General features: G+C 38.2%; 1 protein-coding gene across 2 annotated transcripts in view; it reads right to left on the minus strand.

The window, feature by feature from the left end:
* The window catches only part of BICD1 (BICD cargo adaptor 1), a 196,842-nt gene that overhangs the window by 40,739 nt on the left and 133,858 nt on the right, over window positions 1-22,245 (minus strand). For both annotated transcript variants that reach the window (XM_060165194.1, XM_060165196.1), the window contains exons 3-5: window positions 18,086-18,238; window positions 11,251-11,676; window positions 68-1,159 (exon numbers count right to left, since the gene is read on the minus strand). In XM_060165194.1, coding sequence (XP_060021177.1) covers window positions 68-1,159; window positions 11,251-11,676; window positions 18,086-18,238 — 1,671 coding nt within the window. The remainder of the gene's footprint in view (window positions 1-67; window positions 1,160-11,250; window positions 11,677-18,085; window positions 18,239-22,245) is intronic.

Below are 22,245 nucleotides of genomic sequence, written 5' to 3' on the forward strand. Positions count from 1 at the left end.
CACTCAAAAACATTTAGGAATAAACTAAAGTGTTGGCTAGCATGGCTCATTAGTAGAATGAGATCACCTGTTTGTTGGCTTTCAGCACTGCCCTCAGTGTGGCGATCTGCTCCCGTTTGGTGCTCAGTAGGGACTTAAGCTTGAGGATCTCTTCCATTAGGGCTTCTTTGTCTTTATCAATCATGGGGGCCAGCTCCCGTGCCGCAGCTCTTTGACGAGACAGTTGCAAGGACCGGTCCACAGCTTTCTGCAGATGTTTGATTTGGTCCCGGATTATGGCATTAAGGTTGTAGATATTCATTGGTTCTTTGCGGATGTCACTTGTGTCTAATACTGGAGATGATGGTGGGGCAGTAATAACAGGAGAGATGGTGGGAGTCTTGGTTGGACTTGGTTCTTTGCTGGCCTCTGTGTTTTCTTTTGAAACTGGTTCAGGTGAGGTCCTTGTTTCTACAGGGGATGACACACCCCGCCTGGCTAACCGTGGAGACAAAAGTCCCCTGGGATCATCAGGCCCTTTCAGGCTGCCACTACGGGTGACTCTACTTTGCCTATAGTAGTCCAGCATGACCCTGTTAGGGGTTTCATTATTACACAGACATACATGATGGTAAAGCTGAGCTAGCTCCTCACTAAATGTCACCAACTCATCCTGGGCTGTATTAAGGGTATTGTGATTTTCATTGGCTATGCTGGTCATCTTTTGCAACTCCTTCTCCATATGGGCCATCTTCTCTCCACTCTCCTTGGTGGTCTTCTCAAGGCTTGTAATCTGCTCATCATACATCTGGATCTTACTCTCATACTTCGTCTTCTCTTCAGTATAGTTTTCTACAGATTTATTATATTTCTCCTTTAAGGCCTTAATTTCAGCTTTCAAATCGATCACCTCAGTTACTGCCACCCTGTATTTGCATTCAAGTATCTCTAAGCCATTGATGTCCACCTCGTAGTCATGGGTCTCCTCTCCCGAGTCCTGGCCCTTTTCCCCGTCCAGCTGCTTGAGCTCCTTGCTGCTCTGCAGGCCCCTCATGGCATTAACGTGCTCCGTGAGCCGGTGCACCCGTTCGTGCTGCTCCGTCAGTGCCCCCTTGGTGTGTTCCAGCTGCGTCTGTGACTCCTGGAGATTGGCCAGAAGAATGGCCTTTTCCCGTTCTACCTGCAAGGGCAAAAGAAAGTCTCTGAATGACTTCAAAGCAATGTCAGTGATGAGCTTGACCCATTCACATTTGGACATGTATATGTTTTAAAAATGCAGAAGAGCCCATGTTTCCATTACTACAAGTTGAATTGGAGTGTTTTCTTATTTCAGCAGTTCTGGTAACTCAATCAAAAAGTACATCATTCCAAAAGAATTATGCTCTGCATATTTACCCACCTAAATTCTCATGCATTATACACAAGTCAAATCTGGGCAAGCTTCAGTTTAATAATCTATAAAAGGAGCATAACAATGCCTGTCTCATAGGGACATTTGGATGATTTAGTAGGACAGTGAATTTAATGCTCAGGGTATTATAATGTTAGCTGTTGTTAACATTTGGGTAACTGTGGTCCAATTCCCATGACCAAAATGCTTCTACATGGCAAACACATCTGCTTTACAAATTTGTATTTGTATGTGCAAAAGCAACTCTTTCATCTCAGAGTCAGGATATATTTGAATACAAATCCTCTTAGCTGGGTTTCATTACGTATAACAGATTGTACTTGCTTATAGCTGAAGATGAATTGACTTATCCAGACTATTGGGCAATAATTTTAAGTGAAAATCCAGGTAATTATGCAACACAGTATTTGATGAAAAGCCAAGACATTTGAATTTTTGATAAAAGAGATGGAAAATCTCCTAAATATACTACTATTGGTATTGTATACAATCTCAATGAAATGGACTGTTTTTTTTATTTTTCTCTTAAAAATTAAGTAAATTTGGTCTGAAAAATCTAAATATCATTTGATTAGTATACATGAATACAATACGCATAGCTGATTTCAAAAAGCTCTTCAATAGGAAAAACTTTTGGATAAAACTAAAAACTGGATGAGAACAAAATGTACTGAACGTGTCTCAGGTTTGTTTTAGAGGCAAAAGTGTTATGATAAATGAGATAATGCCTTTAGGAGAGCTTCCAACCTGGACTTTGCCAATTCCCATTTAACATAAACATTTTCTAAGCCCCAAAGTATGTCTACCAATTTCTTCATGATAGCACCTCCAGAAAACATTAAATACAACACTGTCTCCTTCATATGTATATGTTCCACATATAGTACTAATTTCCACATTCAATACATTTCTGGTGGAATCATTTGAATAGGGAATGATGTCCAAATTTTATACACACATACACATGTATGTGTGTGTATGTAAATACACACATACATACATACAGGTGTGTGTGTGTGTGTATATATTTTTTCTGGACAATTGAGGTTGGTCTGCCCACCCCCTTCAAAAAAAGATAACTAAATTGTGAATAATTTTGTATAACTCTGCCATTACATTTTCCCTCAGCTATTGAGGCTTGAAGTACCTTAAATTGTATTTGGATTTCAGACAGCAGGGCTTAAACTATTTAAGATACATGGTACTTTGAATTATTAAATGCAAAGCACTTTAAAGATTAAAATTACTATTCATTCTAAGTGTATATTTTAATCTCCATTTGTGAAGAACTTATTCAAGAGAGACTTGTTGAGTTAACTGTAATCTATAATTATATATAAATAATATATAATCTTCTACAGTGACTAAGAATAGTTGCCTTATTTCTCTTCTTACAATCTCTGTCTTCTATCTGAAACTGAAGATTTTACTTTGCATAGTAGGGTTGGTTGTTTTGTCAGAAAACTTGAATGCATAATTTGTAAACTCTGTAGTCTGGTGTAAGTACACAATATATTATTATTATTGTTATAATTATGCGCCATAGAAATTTTTATTATTATTATTATTTTTTGGCCACGCAGCATGCAGGCTCTTAGTTGCGGCATGTGTGTGGGATCTTAGTTCCCTGGCCAGGTTTCGAACCTGTGCCCCCGAAGTGGAAGCACGGAGTCCTAAACACTGGGCCACCAGCGAAATCCCATCCCATAGAAATTATTATTATTATTATTATTTTTAAAGGCAGTTGGAATGACGGTTGGAGGGAGGGGGATGATTTTAACATTTATTTATTTATTTATTTTGACTGCGCCGCGTCTTAGTTGCGGCACACGGGATCTTTAGTTGCAGCATGTGGAATTCTTAGTTGTGGCATGTGAACTCCTAGTTGCGGCATGCATGTGGGATCCAGTTCTCCAACCAGGGATCGAACCTGGGCCCCCTGCATTGGGAGTGTGGGGTCTTACCCACTGGACCACCATAGAAATTATTTTCAATTTTACCTTTTAAATAAACACATTTATATGTATTGAGTACTGATAGATTCTTCTTTTGTGAAGGAACAAAAGAAAAGACAGCAGAATTTGCATGTTTATATTAGGACTTTTATAGGAAAAGAAATAAAAGCTGTTTTATGAGTTATTAATTTCCATAAAGCTTTTATCCTGGTCATCTGACTTTCAATTTGACACCTGAATGACTGGTGTGATTTTTGTAATGTTATACATAGTATGAGTATGTAAAATGAACTCAGAAATAAATAACATTCTTCTCTGCTTGAAGTGAAGTAACACTGGCAAATCTGTGCCCTGATGAATGAGAGCTGTGAAAAAAGATCAGCCTACAACCAAGAAACACAAGGTGAGGGAATCCAGCAGTTGGAAAAGAAGGTAATATATTTTGGAGAGTGTGGTGAGAAGGAATCTCTTCTCTCTGTCTGTCTCTCTCTTACACACACACACACACACACACACACACACGTATATGCAAAAGTCAGTCAGCTGGACAAAGACTCAGAAAAAAAAAAAAAAGAAGGGGAGGGAGGCTTTTCAAGTCATTCTATGAGGCCAGTATTACTCTGATACCAAAACCAGGCAAAGATAACTATAGACCAGTATCTCTTATGAATATAGACACAAAAATCTTGAACAAAATACTAGCAAACTGAATCCAGCAACATATAAAAACGTGTTAGACAACCTGACCAAGTGGGGTTTATCCTAGGAATGCAATGTTGACAACATGCAAAAATCAATAAATATAATATACTGTATTAACAGAACACAGGACAAAACCACACGGTCATCTCAATGTATGCAGAAAAAGCATTTGACAAAATTCAATACCCTTTCATGATGAAAACAGACAACAATCTAGAAATAGAAGAGAACTTCCTAAACCTGCTGGGTCATCTACAAAACACCCACAGATGACATACTTAATGGTGAATGCTTTCCTCTTAGGACCAGGAACAGGACAAAAATGTTTACTCCTGCCACTTTTATTCAGCATTGTACTAGAAGTTCTAGTCAGGGCAATTAGGCTATGGTCAAGTGGCAAATAAATGTCTGTGAGGCTGTGGAGAAATCAGAATCCTCATACACCACTGGTGGAGATGTGAAATGGTTCAGCTGCTTTGAAAACAGTCTGGCAGTTCCTCAGAAGGTGAAACATAGAGCTACCCGACAACCCAGCAACTCCCCTCTTAAGTATATGCTCAAGGGAATTAAGATATAAGTGCACATAAAAACCTGTACATGAATGTTCATAACAGCATTATTCATAATAGCTGAAAAGTGGAAACAACTCACATGTCCATCACTGATAAATGAATAAATAAAATGTGGTATATCTATATAATAGAGTATTATTTGGCAATAAAAAGAAATGAAATACTACTATATGTTACAACACGAATTGAACATATTATGCTAAGTGATAAAAGCCAGACACAAAAGACCACATATTGTGTGATTCCACTTAAATGAAATGTCCAGAATAGACAAATCTACTGAGACATAAAGTAGATTAGTGGTTGCCTACGGTTGGAGTGGCTGCTAATGGGTACATAGTTTCTTTATGGTGTAATGAATTGACTGTGGTGGTGATTGCACAACTGTGTGACTATACTAAGAAACACCAAATTATACCCTTCAACTGGGTGGATTGTATGTGAATAATTGCTATAAAGCTGTTCTTAAAAAATAACTACATGGACTCATCCCTTGTTGTGTGATTATGGATGCTCTTATTATGGTTACTGACAGATGGTTTAAAAAAAAAGTAAGGCTTCTGAGAAATGTGTTTGCCTAAAGCTTTTAAAGGTAATCTTTAACTGTAAAGTTTACAATAGTTTGACAACTTAAGTTGTCAACTTTGTCCTAAGAAATTGTATTTGTCACATTTTTAAAAACTAGGAACTGACCAATCTTGTCTTACTAATTTCATCTCATAAATATCTTGTGAGTCTCTGTTAAGCACAGATAATATTTCATTTGTTTGACTCTCTCTCTTTCTCTGTGTAGCAATCCACTTCCTAGGCTTTTGGCTTTGAGCAAATTACATAACATATTTGTGCCTCAGTTTCCCTATCTGTAAAATGGGGATAACACTATCTACCTGGGTTATAAGCATCCACCAATTAAGCAAATATATATAAATTACTTTTAACTCTTATGGGACATGCAGCAAATTGACCACTTACCATCATTATAGGAAAAATTTAAATTGCCTTTAATACAGTATATCTATAAACACAGTATGGATCTTTATTTCTTTCACATCCACGAGGATACAACAAAACTTAAAAATTTCAGTTTTACAGAAATATTACTATTTTCTCACATTACATGTGAAATTATATAGCCAGTATGATATTGAAGAAAACAATGCAAAGAGTTTTCTCCTGCTTAGTCTGACTCTCTGTGATATGAGGTTAAACAGAGGCTATTTGTCAAAGGTAGAAATTTTAGCACAAGCATAGAGACTCCTTTAAATAATTATGTAATTTATTTAGTGTTCCCAGGCAGGATCTACTTATTTTCATTCTAATAAAATGAACTAAAGTACTTGTCACTGAGAATTATTATTATTATTATAGCCTATTTGAAATAACTGGACTTTGAGGGTGATCCAGTTCTAGGAGGCACTATTTAAATTGTAGTCAGTGTAGGTTTTTATATTTATCAATATTATTACCATTTTCCAGCAGATGGCAGTATGATATCTTGAGGAAGGGGACTTTTTTTTTTCCTAATTCCAACAAAGGCATCATAGAGACTAGTGATGGGGCTAATTTATCACCTTTTACCTTCCCTTTTATAAATGCACCTCAGAGAAGTGAAGCAATTAACCCAACATTCCTGATACCCAAGGCATAAACATAGTTGTTTTCTTTTTGGAACCAGGTTAAGTAAATATCATTAGTGGGGAAAACATAATTTACATGCATAGATGGAATCTTGCAAGATAAGAAGAGGCTGATAGGCTTTGACTCAGGTATGCTGTTTTCAAAGTGTTTATTTTATTTTTTAAAATATTTATTTTGGACTGATTAAAAAAACAGAAATAAAAGTATATTTAAAGCATAAAAATATATATTTATTTATTTGGCTGCATTGGGTCCTAGTTGAGGCACACAGGCTCTTCATCACAGCCCACGGGCTTCTCACTAGTTGAGGTGGGGAGGCTCCAGAGTTCGCGGGCTCAGTAGTTGCGGCACACAGTCTCTCTAGTTGTGGCCTGCAGGCTTAGTTCCCCACGGCATGTGGGATCTTAGTCCCCAACCAGGGATCAAACCTGCATCCCCTGCATTAGAAGGCAGATTTCTAACCACTGGACCACAAGGGAAGTCCCTCGAAGGGTTTCTTTAATCCTATGAAAGAAAATCTTAAAAGCTGCATATTCCCTGGTATAGGGTGTTACATTCCTGCCTCTGCCCTTCTACATACGAAATTAAATTTGTTTTTCTCTTGTTAATCTGTCTTCAATTTAATTATTAGGCCAGCCAAAGAACCTAGAAGGGAAGAGGGGAAATTTTCTCCCTGCCTAAACTTTCTATATTCTGAATATTTAATTTCAAAATACATCTGGCTCCAAGTGTTCCAGATAGTCATAGTGAAAGTGCATTTTATTGCTCCCTCAGAAGGTCCAAAACAATGGTACAGCCATGGTATGTGCTGCAAGGTGTGTGTAAGTGTTGTTTATTAGAACTGCCATATTATTTTCAAGGCTCATTCACATCAACACCAACTGCAATAACTTCTATGCAATGTATCCTGTAATTTAAAAAAAAATTTATTTATTTTTGGCTGCATTGGGTTTTCGTGGCTGTGCGCAGGCCTTCTCTAGTTGCGGCAAGTGGGGGCTACTCTTTGTTGTGGTGCACGGGCTTCTCATTGTGGTGGCTTCTCTTGTTGCAGAGCACAGGCTCTAGGCACGCGGGTTTCAGTAGTTGTGGCATGCGAGCTCTAGAGCGCAGGCTGAGTACTTGTGGTGCACGGGCTTAGTTGCTCCGCGGCGTGTGGGATCTTCCCGGACCAGGGCTCGAACCCGTGTCCCCCGCGTTGGCAGGCGGATTCTGAACCACTGCGCCACTATGGAAGCCCTCCTGTAATGTTTTTATAATTTATTTATATGAATTAAACACAAGGGGACACATAGCTAAGGAAAAACTCAGATTATAAAGAAATTATGCATGAGAAGGTACATTCTGCTATACTTGTGTTCAACAATTTGAATGAGATATATTACAAAAATGCTGCTTAAAAGAAAAGAGGTGGTTACTTGGCCTACAACAAAATTAGTAGTTAGTGTTCCAAGTGTGAGACTGGACACTGCAAAGCCCTTCCTGTGTGGAGCCTGTTTTTTTACAGCTAAATTAAGAGCAAACTTTGGGACATAAGGCCCTTCCTGTGTCCCTCTACATCTTTATAAACTGTCAGCATTAATTAAGTTCTAATGAAAGATTCAAAGGTACACAGTTTTCTCATATATTGAGGGATGGTTTATCCAGCCAAGTTTTTCTCACTCTAACTTTTTGCTGAATGAATATCTCTTTTCAGACTGTCTCACACCCTGAGACTTACCAGCAACCACATTACACCCATCTGAGATGATGATCCTTGAGCTAATCATCCAACAATAACAGTTAATTATATTAATAATAGCTAAATAAATGGAGTGCTTAACAAATTAAAGGCATTGTGGAGTTGAAATAATGATAATAGTTCATAATTATTGAACATTTATCATGTGCTTGGCCCTGTTCTAAGCACTCTGTGTACATTAACTCGAAAACCTTCATGACAGTTTGAAGAAGGTAAAATGTATCCCCATTTTATGGGAGAGTAAAGTGCTGTCCCTCTAAGAATGATTCTCGACTAGAGGTTGACCCTTGGGACATTTGAAATGTGTGGGACATTTTTGGTCACCACATCTATGAGGAGATGTAATGAGCATTTAATGGGTTGGGACCAGAGATGCTAAACCTCCTGTAACTCATCAAACAGACTCAGACAATGAGGAACTATCCCACCCCAAATGCTGCAAGGTGGCTTCCATTGAGAACCACTCTCTTGCTGAGAACTTGTTCTCCACCATTCTTTTGATTAAACTACTCCTCTCTTTTGGACTTTTGTATTCCCCAGCTCAGATTACATTTAGGATTAAAACTGAGAACAGCTCTGAGCTTTCAACCAATAGTTGACCTGATTGAAAACTGCTGAGCTGTTTACACATAAAACCCCCTCTTCCTCATATACTCTACACTGCCACCAAAATAAAAAGAAAAAACAAAAGCTTCAACCCGCTAAATTTTTATCCTAAAGAAACCAACATGATAGTTTAAGAAAAATTTTACATTAATTCTATTCAATTTGAGGGCATACGTTCTTGTAAATATATGTCACAAAAATTTTTTTTCACAAGAAATGTGTGAGCAAAAAGACATGGAAAAGTATTACCTACATAGAACTGCACTTTGCAGTCAGGTAAATCTATATGAAATTAATTTTCTTCCAGTGGCCATACCCTCTTACCTTGATTCAAACTGAACACTGAGAAAATGAATTCTCATTAATTCTCTTTCAGCAGCCAAAAGCACTGGGCAGGTAAAGTTAAAAGTTAAAGGGTGGACTTCCCTCATGGTGCAGTGGTTAAGAATCCGCCTGCCAATGCAGGGGACATGGGTTCAATTCCTAGGCCGGGAAGATCACACATGCCGTAGAGCAACTCAGCTCATGCACCACAGCTACTAAGCCTGTGCTCTAGAGCCTATGAGCCACAACTACTGAAGCCCGCGCACCTAGAGCCCATGCTCTGCAACAAGAGAAGCCACCGCAATGAGAAGCCCGTGCACCTCAATGAAAAGTAGCCCCCGCTCACCGCAACTAGAGAAAGCCCACGCACAGCAACGAAGACCCAACGCAGCCAAAAATAAATAAATATTAAAAAAAAAAGTTAAAGGGTATGTTAACTTCTGATATAATATTAAAAATAAGCCTAATAATATATTAATTTCATGGGTTCTCTAGTCTTATTTACTTCTGCTAATTATATTTTCAGTCATCATTTCTGTAGAGGCAGAAAATTATAAGCCCTGGGACTTCCCTGGTGGTGCAGTTGTTAAGAATCTGCCTGCTGGGCTTCCCTGGTGGTGCAGTGGTTCAGAATCCGCCTGCTGATGCAGGGGACACGGGTTTGTGCCTCGGTCCGGGAAGATCCCACATGCCACGGAGCGGCTGGGCCCGTGAGCCATGGCCGCTGAGCCTGCGTGTCTGGAGCCCGTGCTCTTCAACAGCAGAGGCCACAACAGTGAGAGGCCCGCGTACCGCAAAAAAAAAAAAAAAAAAGAATCTGCCTGCCAATTCAGGGGACACGCGTTCGAGCCCTGGTCCGGGAAGATCCTACATGCAGCAGAGCAACTAAGCCCATGTACCACAACTACTGAGCCCACGCCCCACAACTTCTGAAGCCCGAGCACCTAGAGCCCCTGCCCCACAAGAGAAGCCCGCGCACCGCAATGAAGAGTAGCCCCCACTCGCTGCAACTAGAGAAAGCCCACACTCAGCAACAAAGACCCAACACAGCCATAAATAAATAGATAAATAAATAAATAGATAGATAGATAGATAAATAAATAAATAAATAGAAAAGAAAATTATAAGCCCTGTTTGCTATAAAAAAAGTGATTGCCAGAGTCTTAAGGCCTTTAATTATCAGCTTTATGCAAAGAACCTTGGTGGGATAACAGACTGAAGAGCAAGCCTCAAACTTGTCACCTAACAAGCTTGTTGAAGCAGATACCTGGCTCAGTAGATCTGTGGGGAGCCCAACAGTTTGTCCCTCAGCAGCCCACAGGTGATGATGGTGGTGGCGATGCTGCTCCTCTGACAACATTTCTATCATCACTGGATTAACGTATAGTCAGGAAGCAAGACTACATTAGAAAGCCATTTCACAATGAGGTAAGCTTGTGGGACTCTCCCCAAGACATTTGATTAGAAGATGCTAAAAATTTAAGGCCTAGCTCATGTAGGAAGAAGAAATCCTTGGTTTCAGATTTATACCTGTTCTGTATTTTTAATCATATGATCATAATCATATGATATCCTGCTAGTTTATATATAGAAAGTCCTTCATGTCTTTTACTTATTTATTTATTTATTTTTAACATCTTTACTGGAGTATAATTGCTTTACAATGGTGTGTTAGTTTCTGCTTTATAACAAAGTGAATCGGCTATACGTATACATGTATCCCCATATCTCTTCCCTCTTGCATCTCTCTCCCTCCCACCCTCCCTATCCCACCCCTCGAGGAGGTCACAAAGCACCAAACTGATCTCCCTGTGCTATGCGGCTGTTTCCTAATAGCTATCTATTTGGTATTGTGTATATGTCCATGCCACTATCTCACTTTGTCCCATCTTACCCTTCCCCCTCCCCATGTCATGTCCTTCATGTCTTTTAGAGCTTAAAATATTGCTGTGAAGTATAACCATTCATCTTGAAGCTATACACAGAGTTGCTTGTGATAGAAAACTTCATTTTCTGTCATTTCTCTTGTGTATAAAGCTTTTGAATTCTTTTGTGACAAATGCATCAAGATGCTATCTTTTCTCCCTTCACACTCCATTGCTATCTAATTTATCTAAGAAATAAATTTCATAAAGCAATGCAAATGAGAGATTTCTCTTCAACACCTCTTTTGTGTCTTTCTAAACTATTGTACTTTCAAAGTTGCTAGTTAAAGAATATTTTAAAAAATAATCTGGAACTAAAATGTGACAATAAGAAATCCCACAACACAGTACACGTAACTTACAAAATATTCACTCTAACAGCCCTAAACAAAGTTCTTACCTGCATAAGTTGCTGCTTCAATTTCTGTATTTCTGAGATGTTCAGCTCACTGAATAAGTCAGAAACAGGGTGTAGAGACTCTCCTTTCCTTAGAGTGGGAGTCCGATAGTCTCCATTCAGTTTCACAAGGGGCCCATGAATATGCCCATTCATTTTGTCATCATTGTTGGGTTCACTTCCATCCTCTGCAAACTTGAGTCCATCGACTGAAATGCTGATATGGTTATCATTGAGTGTGATGTACTGGGAGAGCTCCTTCCGCAGGCTGTTCTTTTGCTCCCTTTCATTTTTTAAGGTCTCAAGGGCTTCTTCCAGTTGGTGCTCAGCGATTTCTTTCAACCGGATGGCATCTTCCAGTTGGCTGTTTAGCAGCACCGTCTCCTCCTCAAATCGCTTAATCTCATGCTTTAAGCCTTCATATTCAACCTGAATCAGATACGATAAAGAAGATTCATAAAACTAAAATTTGGGTCTAACAAAACTGCCATTAAACACTCTAGTGGACCTAACATTTAAAAATTAAAACGCTACAAAATAAATCTGAGAAGCACGCGGTATATACACCATTAAGGTAACACAGGATGGTTCTTTAGATATCCATACATATAAATTCAATTCCTAGCAGAGATGAAAACGGTACCTCTCTCTCAGGATTTCTTTTATGGAGTCCAGTGGTCAAAAGGGGGCACTGTTTGCTTAATAAATCAAGAATTTTTTTTGTAATAGTTTATCAGAATATTCACAATCCAAGAAAAGATTTTTATCATCACTATTACTTGTTTTATTTAATTATTAATAATGAGGAAATTTTTAAACTCAGGGTAAGTTAGTTAAATGATCACAATAAGAATATAATCTCAATAAAATATGTTAGAGAGTAAGATGAGAAAGCAAAGAAAAACTTCATGTGCTTAAGGATAGAATCTGCAATAACAGTACCAATTACTCCCAAACAAAAAAATACATGGAAGTGGATCAAGATGGTGGAGTAGGAGGACATGGAACTCACCTCCCCCCACAAACACATCAAATACATCTACATGTGGGACAATTCTCACAGAAAACCAACTGGAGACTGGCAGAGGATCTCTTACACAAGCAAAGCTGCAAGAAAGATCCCCACATAACCAGGTGATCGTGTGCCAGCACCAGCAGCTCTGCTTCAGGCTGCCAGTTGGAAAGACTTGGCTTCAGGCTTCAGACTGTTCAGGTCAGCTGCACATGTCTTGTTTTAGGACCAAACTTGAAGGGTCACGCTTCCTGGGGCATGAAGGTAAGGGGATTAGTCAAACCAAGGTAGTATGTCTGAAATCTGTGCTCCATCATGTCTGCTAACATTCCAATGGTCAGAGAGTCACATGACTAAGACCAAGGTCAATGGAGCTGGCCAATTTACTCTGCCCTTTCTAGGGCACTGCCAGGTTACATGGCAGAGGGAGAGAGTAGAGAATTTAGAACAATCTAAATCTACCAAATATTTTTACCATCACATAATGAGATGTTTTTCTTTTCTTTTTTTTCTTTTTTAAAAAACTTTTTATTGTGGGTAATGTAAAAATACCCAAGTAGCAAGAAGAGTTCAATGAACCCCCAGGAGCCCACCACTCAGCTTCAACAGTCATTAACTCCTGTCTACTCTTCTTTCATCTATATTTCCATTCACTCCCCTAGTTGGATTATTTTAACCCCTAGATATCACATACTTTAGGATCTATCCCTAAGAGATAATTTTTTTAAAAAGCATAGCCATAATCCCTTGAACAAATAATTTCTTAAGAATATGATATAATCTTAGTTATCAAAACGATGTCAACAATAGGTTTGTAATGATATAGGAAATAAATACAACTGAGTGAAAAAGGATAATGTATTACGACTGTGGAATACAAGAGATCAAATGGAAATTTAACAAAATGTTAATAATAGTTGTTCTTTAGTGGTGGGAATAAAGGTGATTTTAAGAAAAATAATACATATATATTATTATCAATAATTACTCTTGAATTACAACCAAATAAGAGCCTGTTCAAACACTCTCTTGGTCGTGAAAGTCTATAGGTGAAAGAGAACTCGGCTCTGAGCCCAAATGCCTTCTTTGGGGCCTTTTCCATGGCTCTTACCACATGCCACCTTTTAATAAATATTTTTAATAAATATTCTCCACAACTACTTAGAGGAAATACTTTCTATGCACCCAGGTGTCCCTCACAGTGCTTCAGTATTCCTTCATAGTGTTTCAACAAAATTCTGCTCTTAATAAGTATTTGCTGAATAAACTATTGTGAATGAAAAAATAAAATAGAAAAAACATAACAACATCAATTATGATATTAGATACTAATAATAAACTGTGTTTAGGGACTTGACCTCTTTCTAGCTGGGCAGCTTCACTCATTCCACTCTCTCACATGTGGTTCCTATTCACCCAGCTGTTTCATGTTTCTCTGCCTAGGCAAAGACAGTCATCTGGAAAACTCTTATTCATCATTCAAGACCCAAGTCAAGACTCTGATCCTAATTTGAAGTCTTTGTTGACCCACTCAGGCAAACAGATCACTCCTTTCTTGTACCATCATTGCAAGGCTTTATCATATGATTAGAGCCCCAGCAAAGTGGAGGCACCAAGAAATAGAATGAGAAGGCACTTAAAAATTGGTATTTGATATGTTAAAGAAAGCATCAAAGTAGTCACCATGAGAAAAATCAGTACTTTGTTGGGATTCATTATAGCAGCTTCATAGTTCGGTAATTCTATTTTTAATGAGGGTTGGAAATAAGTACCATAATATTTTCAGAGTTTAGGAACTCTAAAGATCTTTTTTTTTTTCTTGCTGTTTTCCATTTGGGCTTTATTTAGAACTCTAAAGATCTTAATTTGGACCCGTATTGCCAAACCTGACACATAGCTTTACTCTTCAATTACATGGATGGTTGAGTTTATTACCTGCCTTCCCTACTGGGACCATGAGCTCTTTGAGCCAGTGACCACGGTTTTTGTTCTTAAAAAGTACATGGCCTCATAGAAAGATACCCCTGAAATACTGGTTAAATGAAATCAAACTGAATTGATCCCAGGAAATAATATCTTTAATATCTCTTATGATATTATTACTTGATAGAAATATATCAATAGAAATATATCCCTAGAGGAAATATTCTTCATAATAAAGATGATTGTATTATTAATTGAAAACTAGGGTTTTCAATGCTTAGATAACAAATATTGAATGCTTTAGCTCAATATGTGAGCTATTAGGGACATGAAATTTATTATTTCTCTCTCCTGCCATTACATATCTAAAACTTAAGCATGATTTCCTGTCCTATGTTAAGCAGTACTGGGTCCTGCCTCTGTGTTAACTGATACTGGGACTAGGCATAAAAAATTTAGCTGCTTGAGGGAAAAACTTGCTCCTGGAAGATAAGACCCAACTAAAACAGCTTCCTCAAGACTTGAATCAAGACCCTCACTTTACTGTACCTCCCAACTCAAAGCTATGTCATAAACTCTGTCTAACCCAACCACTTTCCCACCATGTGAGACCTACCAGTCCAGATCCTCAAATCCTATGAATATCCTTCCTGTTGACATCCTGTTTTGAGATACTACTAAGGCTCTGTTGAGCTGTTATCTTACTGCAAGAGGTCTAACAAACAGCTTTGTTTCATCAACAGATTTTTCTGATTTTTTCTGATGGGGAACTGACAGTTGACACTTTTTTATGGCTACTGCTGCTTACTGCACTTCTTTCAGATATTTTGGTTTGAAAAGTATAAAGGTATAAAACATTTATAAGGTTGGGTCTAATTTTATTTTAGACACAGAACCAAATCAGCACACAGAGGAATGTGGCTAAAGTTTTCAGAGTCAACTCTTTGGTGTAGGATCATGAATAACAATTGGTATGGTTAATTATAATAATCTTAAATTTTAGTTTCCTCTGTAAGTTGAATTGTGGATGTAAGATAAAGAAAAAACATTTATTCATTATTTCAACAAGTATTTATTAATATTTAATGCCTACAATGGGCCAGCCCCTGTTTTAGGTGTTTATACTATAGTGAAGAGAGATGGAAACAAACTAATATATAGAAGCTACATATGGAGTAAGAAGTGCTATTTAAACAATTATTTAGAAAATAATCAACATTTAACAGGAAAATGGAACTTCAGAAGAAGAGCATCTTCTAGTTCTTTGAACTAAACATTTTACAATTCTAGTAGCTTTTCTATTTAGAGAAACCTCAAACCAGGCTGGAAGAGTATATTTTGTATAGGAAACTTCAGTACAAAGCAACATTCAGACCAATTTTGAGATTGAAAGCCAGCCATCATCATGTCTTTGAAAAAAAAATCTGTGGTATTTATACGTAAAGTATTATATTTAATACTTCATTAATTAGAGAGTTTACGATATATGCTAAATCCTGTAAATAAAGGCCAATAGTAAGAAAAAAACAAACCCCAGTATTTCCTTAATTGGGAGAGACTTGTGACACTACAGTGCACCCATTTGTTAGGAAATAAACCAGAATAGCCCTTTGTAAGGAAAATGATTTCAAATTAATTAATTAGACACTTAATTGGGAAAATTACCATATTACATCTACAAAATAAAATTTTAAAGATATATACATTTTTGTTTGTTTTTTCAAACTTCTGAGTTAAGCATTTGATTTCCATGTTTCAATTACTGGTGGGAGGGTATGGGTAAACTGTAAGCAGTAATCAGCCAGGCTAGTAGTACAAATTCCCACAGAAATGGCATCTGGGCTAATGAATACCCACAGGATACCTTGGCAGTCTTTCAAGAATACTTAATACTGGCCTAAATTAACCTCCTGAGTAAGTTAGTCTACCACATGCAGTGATGGGAAACCCTACAGTGTAGATGCATGCTCTCCGCACCCCTGCCCGTGCAGAGAGCAATGAGGACCTGTAGGAATCAGGAGAAATGACCGCTTTAAATATTTGCGCATCACATAAACTTGCTTCAAGTCTTCTACATTCTTCATCACCGACCAAAAAAACTAAACAACAAAAAATACCCTTCTTATTTCTAAGAAACATATATTTTAAAAAAATCTAATTTTCCCCACTGTGAGTTCACTGTCCCCAGACAAATCAAGACCTGGGGTCTCATGGTACTGCCAGCCCTCAGCACACACAGTGATTCAGTGCTTAAAGGGGAAGGAATGAGATAAAAACACATGGGATATCCAGATAACCCTTTTTTCATGGTCTGGAACCACCCCCTGGTGGTTAGTACACATTTTGATCCCCAGCACTCCAAAGCTGGGCAGAAGTGGCAATGATCAATAATAAAATTTCAATTGTGTCAATTTTCTCCTGGATTTTTCCTTTCCACTTTTCATCTTTATATCTATCAAAACCACACAGTCATCCCTCAGTCTCTGTGGGGTATTGGTTCCAGGAGCCCCCGGCAGACCCCAAAATCTGGGTGCTCAAAACCCTTAGATAGGGCTTCCCTGGTGGCACAGTGGTTGTGAGTCTGCCTGCCGCTGCAGGGGACACGGGTTCGTGCGCCGGTCCGGGAAGATCCCACATGCCGCGTAGCGGCTGGGCCCGTGAGCCATGGCCGCTGAGCCTGCGCGTCTGGAGCCTGTGCTCCGCAGCGGGAGAGGCCACAACAATGAGAGGCCCGCGTACCGCAAAAAAAAAAAAAAAAACTTAGATAAAGTGGTTGTAGCATTTGCATATAACCACGCACATTGGCTCATCTTTAAATCACCTCTAGATTACTTATAATACCTAATACAATGTAAATGCTATGTACCTGCCAGTGTGCGGCAAATTCAAGTTTTGTTTTTTGAAATTTTCTGGAATTTCTTTTCTTAGAATATTTTCAGTCTGTGGTTTGTTGAAGCTACAAACACAGAACCCATAGATATGAAGGGCTGACTGAAACAGTTCTGGAAGGAGATACCAACTTGAGAAGGGAGAGAGGTGGAAGCATACAACTGGGCTGCCCTCTAAGTTGACGGAGGGTAAGAATCGTACCCTCTGGATTCTGGTACCTCTGTAGCCTAGCACAGTGCCTGGCACAGTTTGATGACCTGATCTGAGAGGTTATAACAGCGTTGAGACCAGAATAGGGTTGTGGTTGAGGAACCACCTTTGAAAAGACCTTGAAATCCAGTCCACCTTTGCTTAACTACCTATGACTTTTATTCATAAATAAATTCTACCAAAAGTACAGATTCAAGAATGCTATTACTAATAACTATAACAAACCACAATGCAAACTGATCAGGAAAATTCAGCAATTAAGCAATCTAAGTCTCATTACCCACAAAATTATTTAAATGTACACATGCAATCTTTTTAGTCAGCTTACAGCAGAATAAAGAAATCAGGCCTTTTTTTTCTTATAATGTTGTTCGTACTGATTTATATTTCATAATCCTCGTATGATTTGAAAGCAGTTTACAGAGAGAGAGATTGATAGAGATTGCAGGGAAACCTTAAGCTTGTATTACAAAACAGGCTCACAAACCCAGGCTTTAATGAGAGGTCATTGGTTAAACTGATTACCATACATTTAACTTACTCCAGAAATAAATTAACATAGAGCTAAAGTATAAAGTAAGATTTTTCTTATCCAATAAAGCTTTTTGGTAATTATACTACTTCTAGGTTTGCCTTTTAAATTTAGCTGAAATAGGAGGGTTGGGAAATTTCAGCACATAATTAATGTTGGGAGATTGAGGCAAATTTTGACAGTTTCTTTTCTGATAAATATAAGATTTAACCTTAATGGTCAGAAGGTATAGATCCATCTGGAGTGTAACCAAAAATCTTCTTAAACCTCACCTGGTTCTGCTTTAATGTGGACACCAGTTTCTGCAGCGTGATGTTTTCCTCTTCTAGTTCAGTATAGTCCTGAAGGAGGCGGGCCTCTCGGAATTTATATTCTCGGATTTCATCCTTCATCCGTATTCTTTGTAGCTCCACCATCTCATTGTTCTGAAACAAGAGAATAAACAGTAAATACAAAACTTCTAGATTTTATGAAGTGTAGATAAAGTCTTGGTAATTAAAAATAATAATAAAAACATCTCATGGAGTGTAAATTGGTACCACCTTTTTTTGAATAAGAATTTAATGATACCTGTCAAACTTTAAAAGCACATACACATGACCCAGCAATTCTACAACTAAAAATCATTCTTAAGTATATTTTCTTAGAGGTAAATAAAAATAAATTCATGTATATTTACACAAAGAATTGGAAACAGTCTAAATGTTTGCTAATGGGGGAACAATGAAATAAATTATTATGCATCCTTTAGTGAAGCACTATAAAATTATTTAAAAGAATGAGAAGAAAGGAGTGAGGAGCTTTATGCACTAAAATGCAAAGAGAGCCACAATACATTATGAAATATAAAAGAAAGCTATAGATTAGTATGCATACAATACCAACTTTCCAAACTCCTGGGGGTCCCTCTGCAAGTTTCAAAATCTTCCAACTAAGCCACGTGGTCTAATCCTGGCTTGGTCCAGACACTCTGGCCTCACCTGGCTTCAGCCACAGAAGCTTCCTTCTGCCCCCTACCATGTTGGACTTGGCCGCTCATTCCTGCCTTCAGGCTTTTTCACTCCCCCTCCCCGACTCCCTGTCTCCAGATCAAGGGTTCTTAGCCTCATCTGCGCCATGACCCTCTTTGACAACGTGGTGAAGCCGATGGAGCTCTTCTCAGAATGATATTTTAAAGGGCACTGAAAGAGTTCAGAACTTCCCATGCCAACATATGCCACTTTGGTATATTGATTATTTTGAGCTGAAGGCACTTGAGAAACAGCAGATGCAGGAAGGGCTCTCTGCCCTCCCCCTTTCTACCTAAAAGCAGGACATGAAATTTCCCCTGAGAAAAATGCCCTTCCTATACCAGGAAGAGAACGTTCTTATCACAAGAGACTGGGAATCGATGCTGAAATGGAACCGTACAAACACATCTACTAAAATGATCTTCCATTAGTTTCCCCCATTTAGTTCCTAGTCACTGTTCCACGATATACTGCCCCTAGCCCAAGCTCCTTCGTCTTGTCACATCCCCACAATTTACCCTTCTTTGTGTAAAAAGGTATACAAGCTTTTGGGCCTAATGACTTCTGGTCTTCATTTTCCTTTTGAACACTCCCATGTACTTGTAAAAAAATTAACTTTATATGCTTTTTTCTTATTCATCTGTTTTATGTCAGTTTAATTCTTTATCCCAGTCACAGAACCCAAGAGGGTAGAAGGAAATTTTCCTCCCTTACAGTGTAAAAGACAAGATTACAAAGGACACTGATTATGCTCAAATTAAGTTAATATAATATTTTACAAAATTATGATATGGTAATCAGGTAGATTATGGTACTGGCCCCCAATTAATCACATTTCCCTATGGCCACACGCAGTGGAGTCTGAAGTCAACCCTGAACTGGCTTCATTGACTTGCTTTGACCCACAAAATGCAGTGGAAGCTTTAGCTTGGAAGGCTAAAGGTCTATCTTTAGGAAGCCTTTGTAGGGACTTCCCTGGTTGTCCAGTGGTTAAGACATCACATTCCCAATGCAGGGGTCCTGGGTTTGATCCCTGGTCAGGGAACTAGATCCCACATGCCGCAACTAAAAGATCCCACGTGCCACAACTAAGATATGGCACAGCCAAATAAATAAGTAAATAAGAGGCATTGTAGCTCTTGTTCTTTCTCTCTTGGAACACTGCCACCATGTGAAGAAGCCCAGGCTAGCCTGCTGGAGCACGTGGCCCAGCCCATAATCAGCACCAGCTGCCAGGCAGGGGAGTGAAACATCTTGAACTCTTTGGCTCAGTTGAGCTGCCAGATGATGGCTGCCACATGAGTGACCCCATGTTAGTTTGTAAGAACTGCCCAGCTGAGTAGAGCTCAAATAGCTGACCCATAGAATCATGGCGTATTATTTTAAGCCCTTAAATTTGGGGTGATTTGCTACACAGTAACATGTAACTGATACAGAAATACATGTGCTTCTTTATTAGCAGAATGTATACTCAGATCTAGTGGCAAATCTAAGAAATACCATAATTTCAAAGAAATGATGATATTTCAAGATCCTGCAAGAACTTCGATGTGATATTAAAATACTGATCACAAAGTAACAGGTGCTGCTAATGCTACTGAAGTTTGTGGCCTACATTCAAATGGAAGAAAATGCTAAATTTTTTGTCTGAGTTTAGAGAAAATGGAGATGTAATTATTTTTCCCTCCAAGGTTACAGGCCTCCTGAATTCTATCCACAGACTCCCAGGACCCAAGTTAGGAAACTCTTCTGCTTCTATTTGTCATTTAGGTCTCAGTTCAAATGTCGTCTCCTCAGAGAGGCCTTCTCTGAACAGCTAATATAAGACAACTCCCCAACCGCTGCCCTTCAGTCTCACATCATCCTATATGATTTCCTTCATAGATCAGAATTTTAGCATAGAGTAGATACTCAGAAAACAACTGTTGAAAGAATAGCACTAAACATTACTTGAAATTAGTAATTTATTTATCTTTTACACTTTTTACGTGTATTAAATTTCCTTTTCCATCTGAATATAATGAACCTTTAGTGTTTGCCTATGGGTCCCTAATACCTGCCATATTTTAGGCCCTTATAACCATGGAATGAATAACAAAACAGTTATACAAATGGCTAAACACAAAATCTAAAAAAAATCATTGTAAAAATTTATTGTAGGGATTATGGCTTTTTGTCTGCATTGTTAGAGTGTGCAACAAAGGGAGACCAACACATTTTGAAATAAACATACCTAAATCTGTGAAATGACTGGACTTATTACAGTTTTTCAATATACTGTCAAGCTACTTAGAGGCAGAAAACACTACTTTATTCCCTGCTCCTTGGACAATATTTTGCATATGTGTTCAATAAGTGTACAATGAAAAATAGAGTCTGGTTACAAAGCCAAATTACAATATTTCATTAAATTTTATTTTGCAGATACAGGAAATCTTAATATATTTTTCTGTTTCTTAAAGGTCTACCATTAACTGAATGGGTGATGTATAGTTATTTAGTTTTCCTTGTTTATATGCATGAACATATGAGGAAGCTAATAAATTGGATGTCAGTCATTTATATAAAATTATAAGCAAAAACGTTAAGATATAAGAGGTTCTGTAAAATGTGAATATATACAACGTAAAAAATGTTAATGACTAGAAACCTAGCTCGTATACACTCAGAATTAATCATAAAACCTTATATAGTAAGATAGTAAATGTCAGGACAAATTTAAGACCATGGCAAAGCTAATGAGGATCACCAACAGATAAATCATAAAATAGCTAATGAAAACTGTTGATGTTAATTAAGGAAAAGGAAGAGCTTGGTGTGGAGACAGGTTAAGTTGAAAGGCTCTCTAGCAATAAAACAGACATAAGACCCAGGAGAAGAAAACTGGTCTCATTTATTTTGTTAGAAACCCCCCTTTTTTTAAAGCATTTTTTAAAATTTTATTTATTTATTTTTATTTTTGGCTGCGTTGGGTCTTCGTTGCTGCGCGCCGGCTTTCTCTAGTTGCAGTGAGTGGGGCCTACTCTTCCTTGCGGTGCACAGGCTTCTCACTGCAGTGGCTTCTCTTGTTGCGGAGCACGGGCTCTAGGCGTGTGGGCTTCAGTAGCTGTGGCACGTGGGCTCAGTAGTTGTGGCTCGCGGGCTCTAGAGCTCAGGCTCAGTAGTTGTGGCACACGGGCTTAGCTGCTCCGCAGCATGTGGGATCTTCCCAGACCAGGACTCAAACCCGTGTCCCCTGCATCGGCAGGTGGATTCTTAACCACTGCACCACCAAGGAAGTCTGAAACCCATGGTTTTTTTTGAACTGCCAAAGATTAAATTTTATGGGCAGTGTTCTTTGCTTCCATAATAAATTTTTAAAATTTCTATTTTTGTTTTTTGCATACTCGTCATACATTTATCTCTGACAATTTTTTTCTTTC

The sequence above is a fragment of the Lagenorhynchus albirostris genome, chromosome 11 (genome assembly GCF_949774975.1).
Source record: "Lagenorhynchus albirostris chromosome 11, mLagAlb1.1, whole genome shotgun sequence".
Taxonomy (NCBI): Eukaryota; Metazoa; Chordata; class Mammalia; order Artiodactyla; family Delphinidae; genus Lagenorhynchus; species Lagenorhynchus albirostris.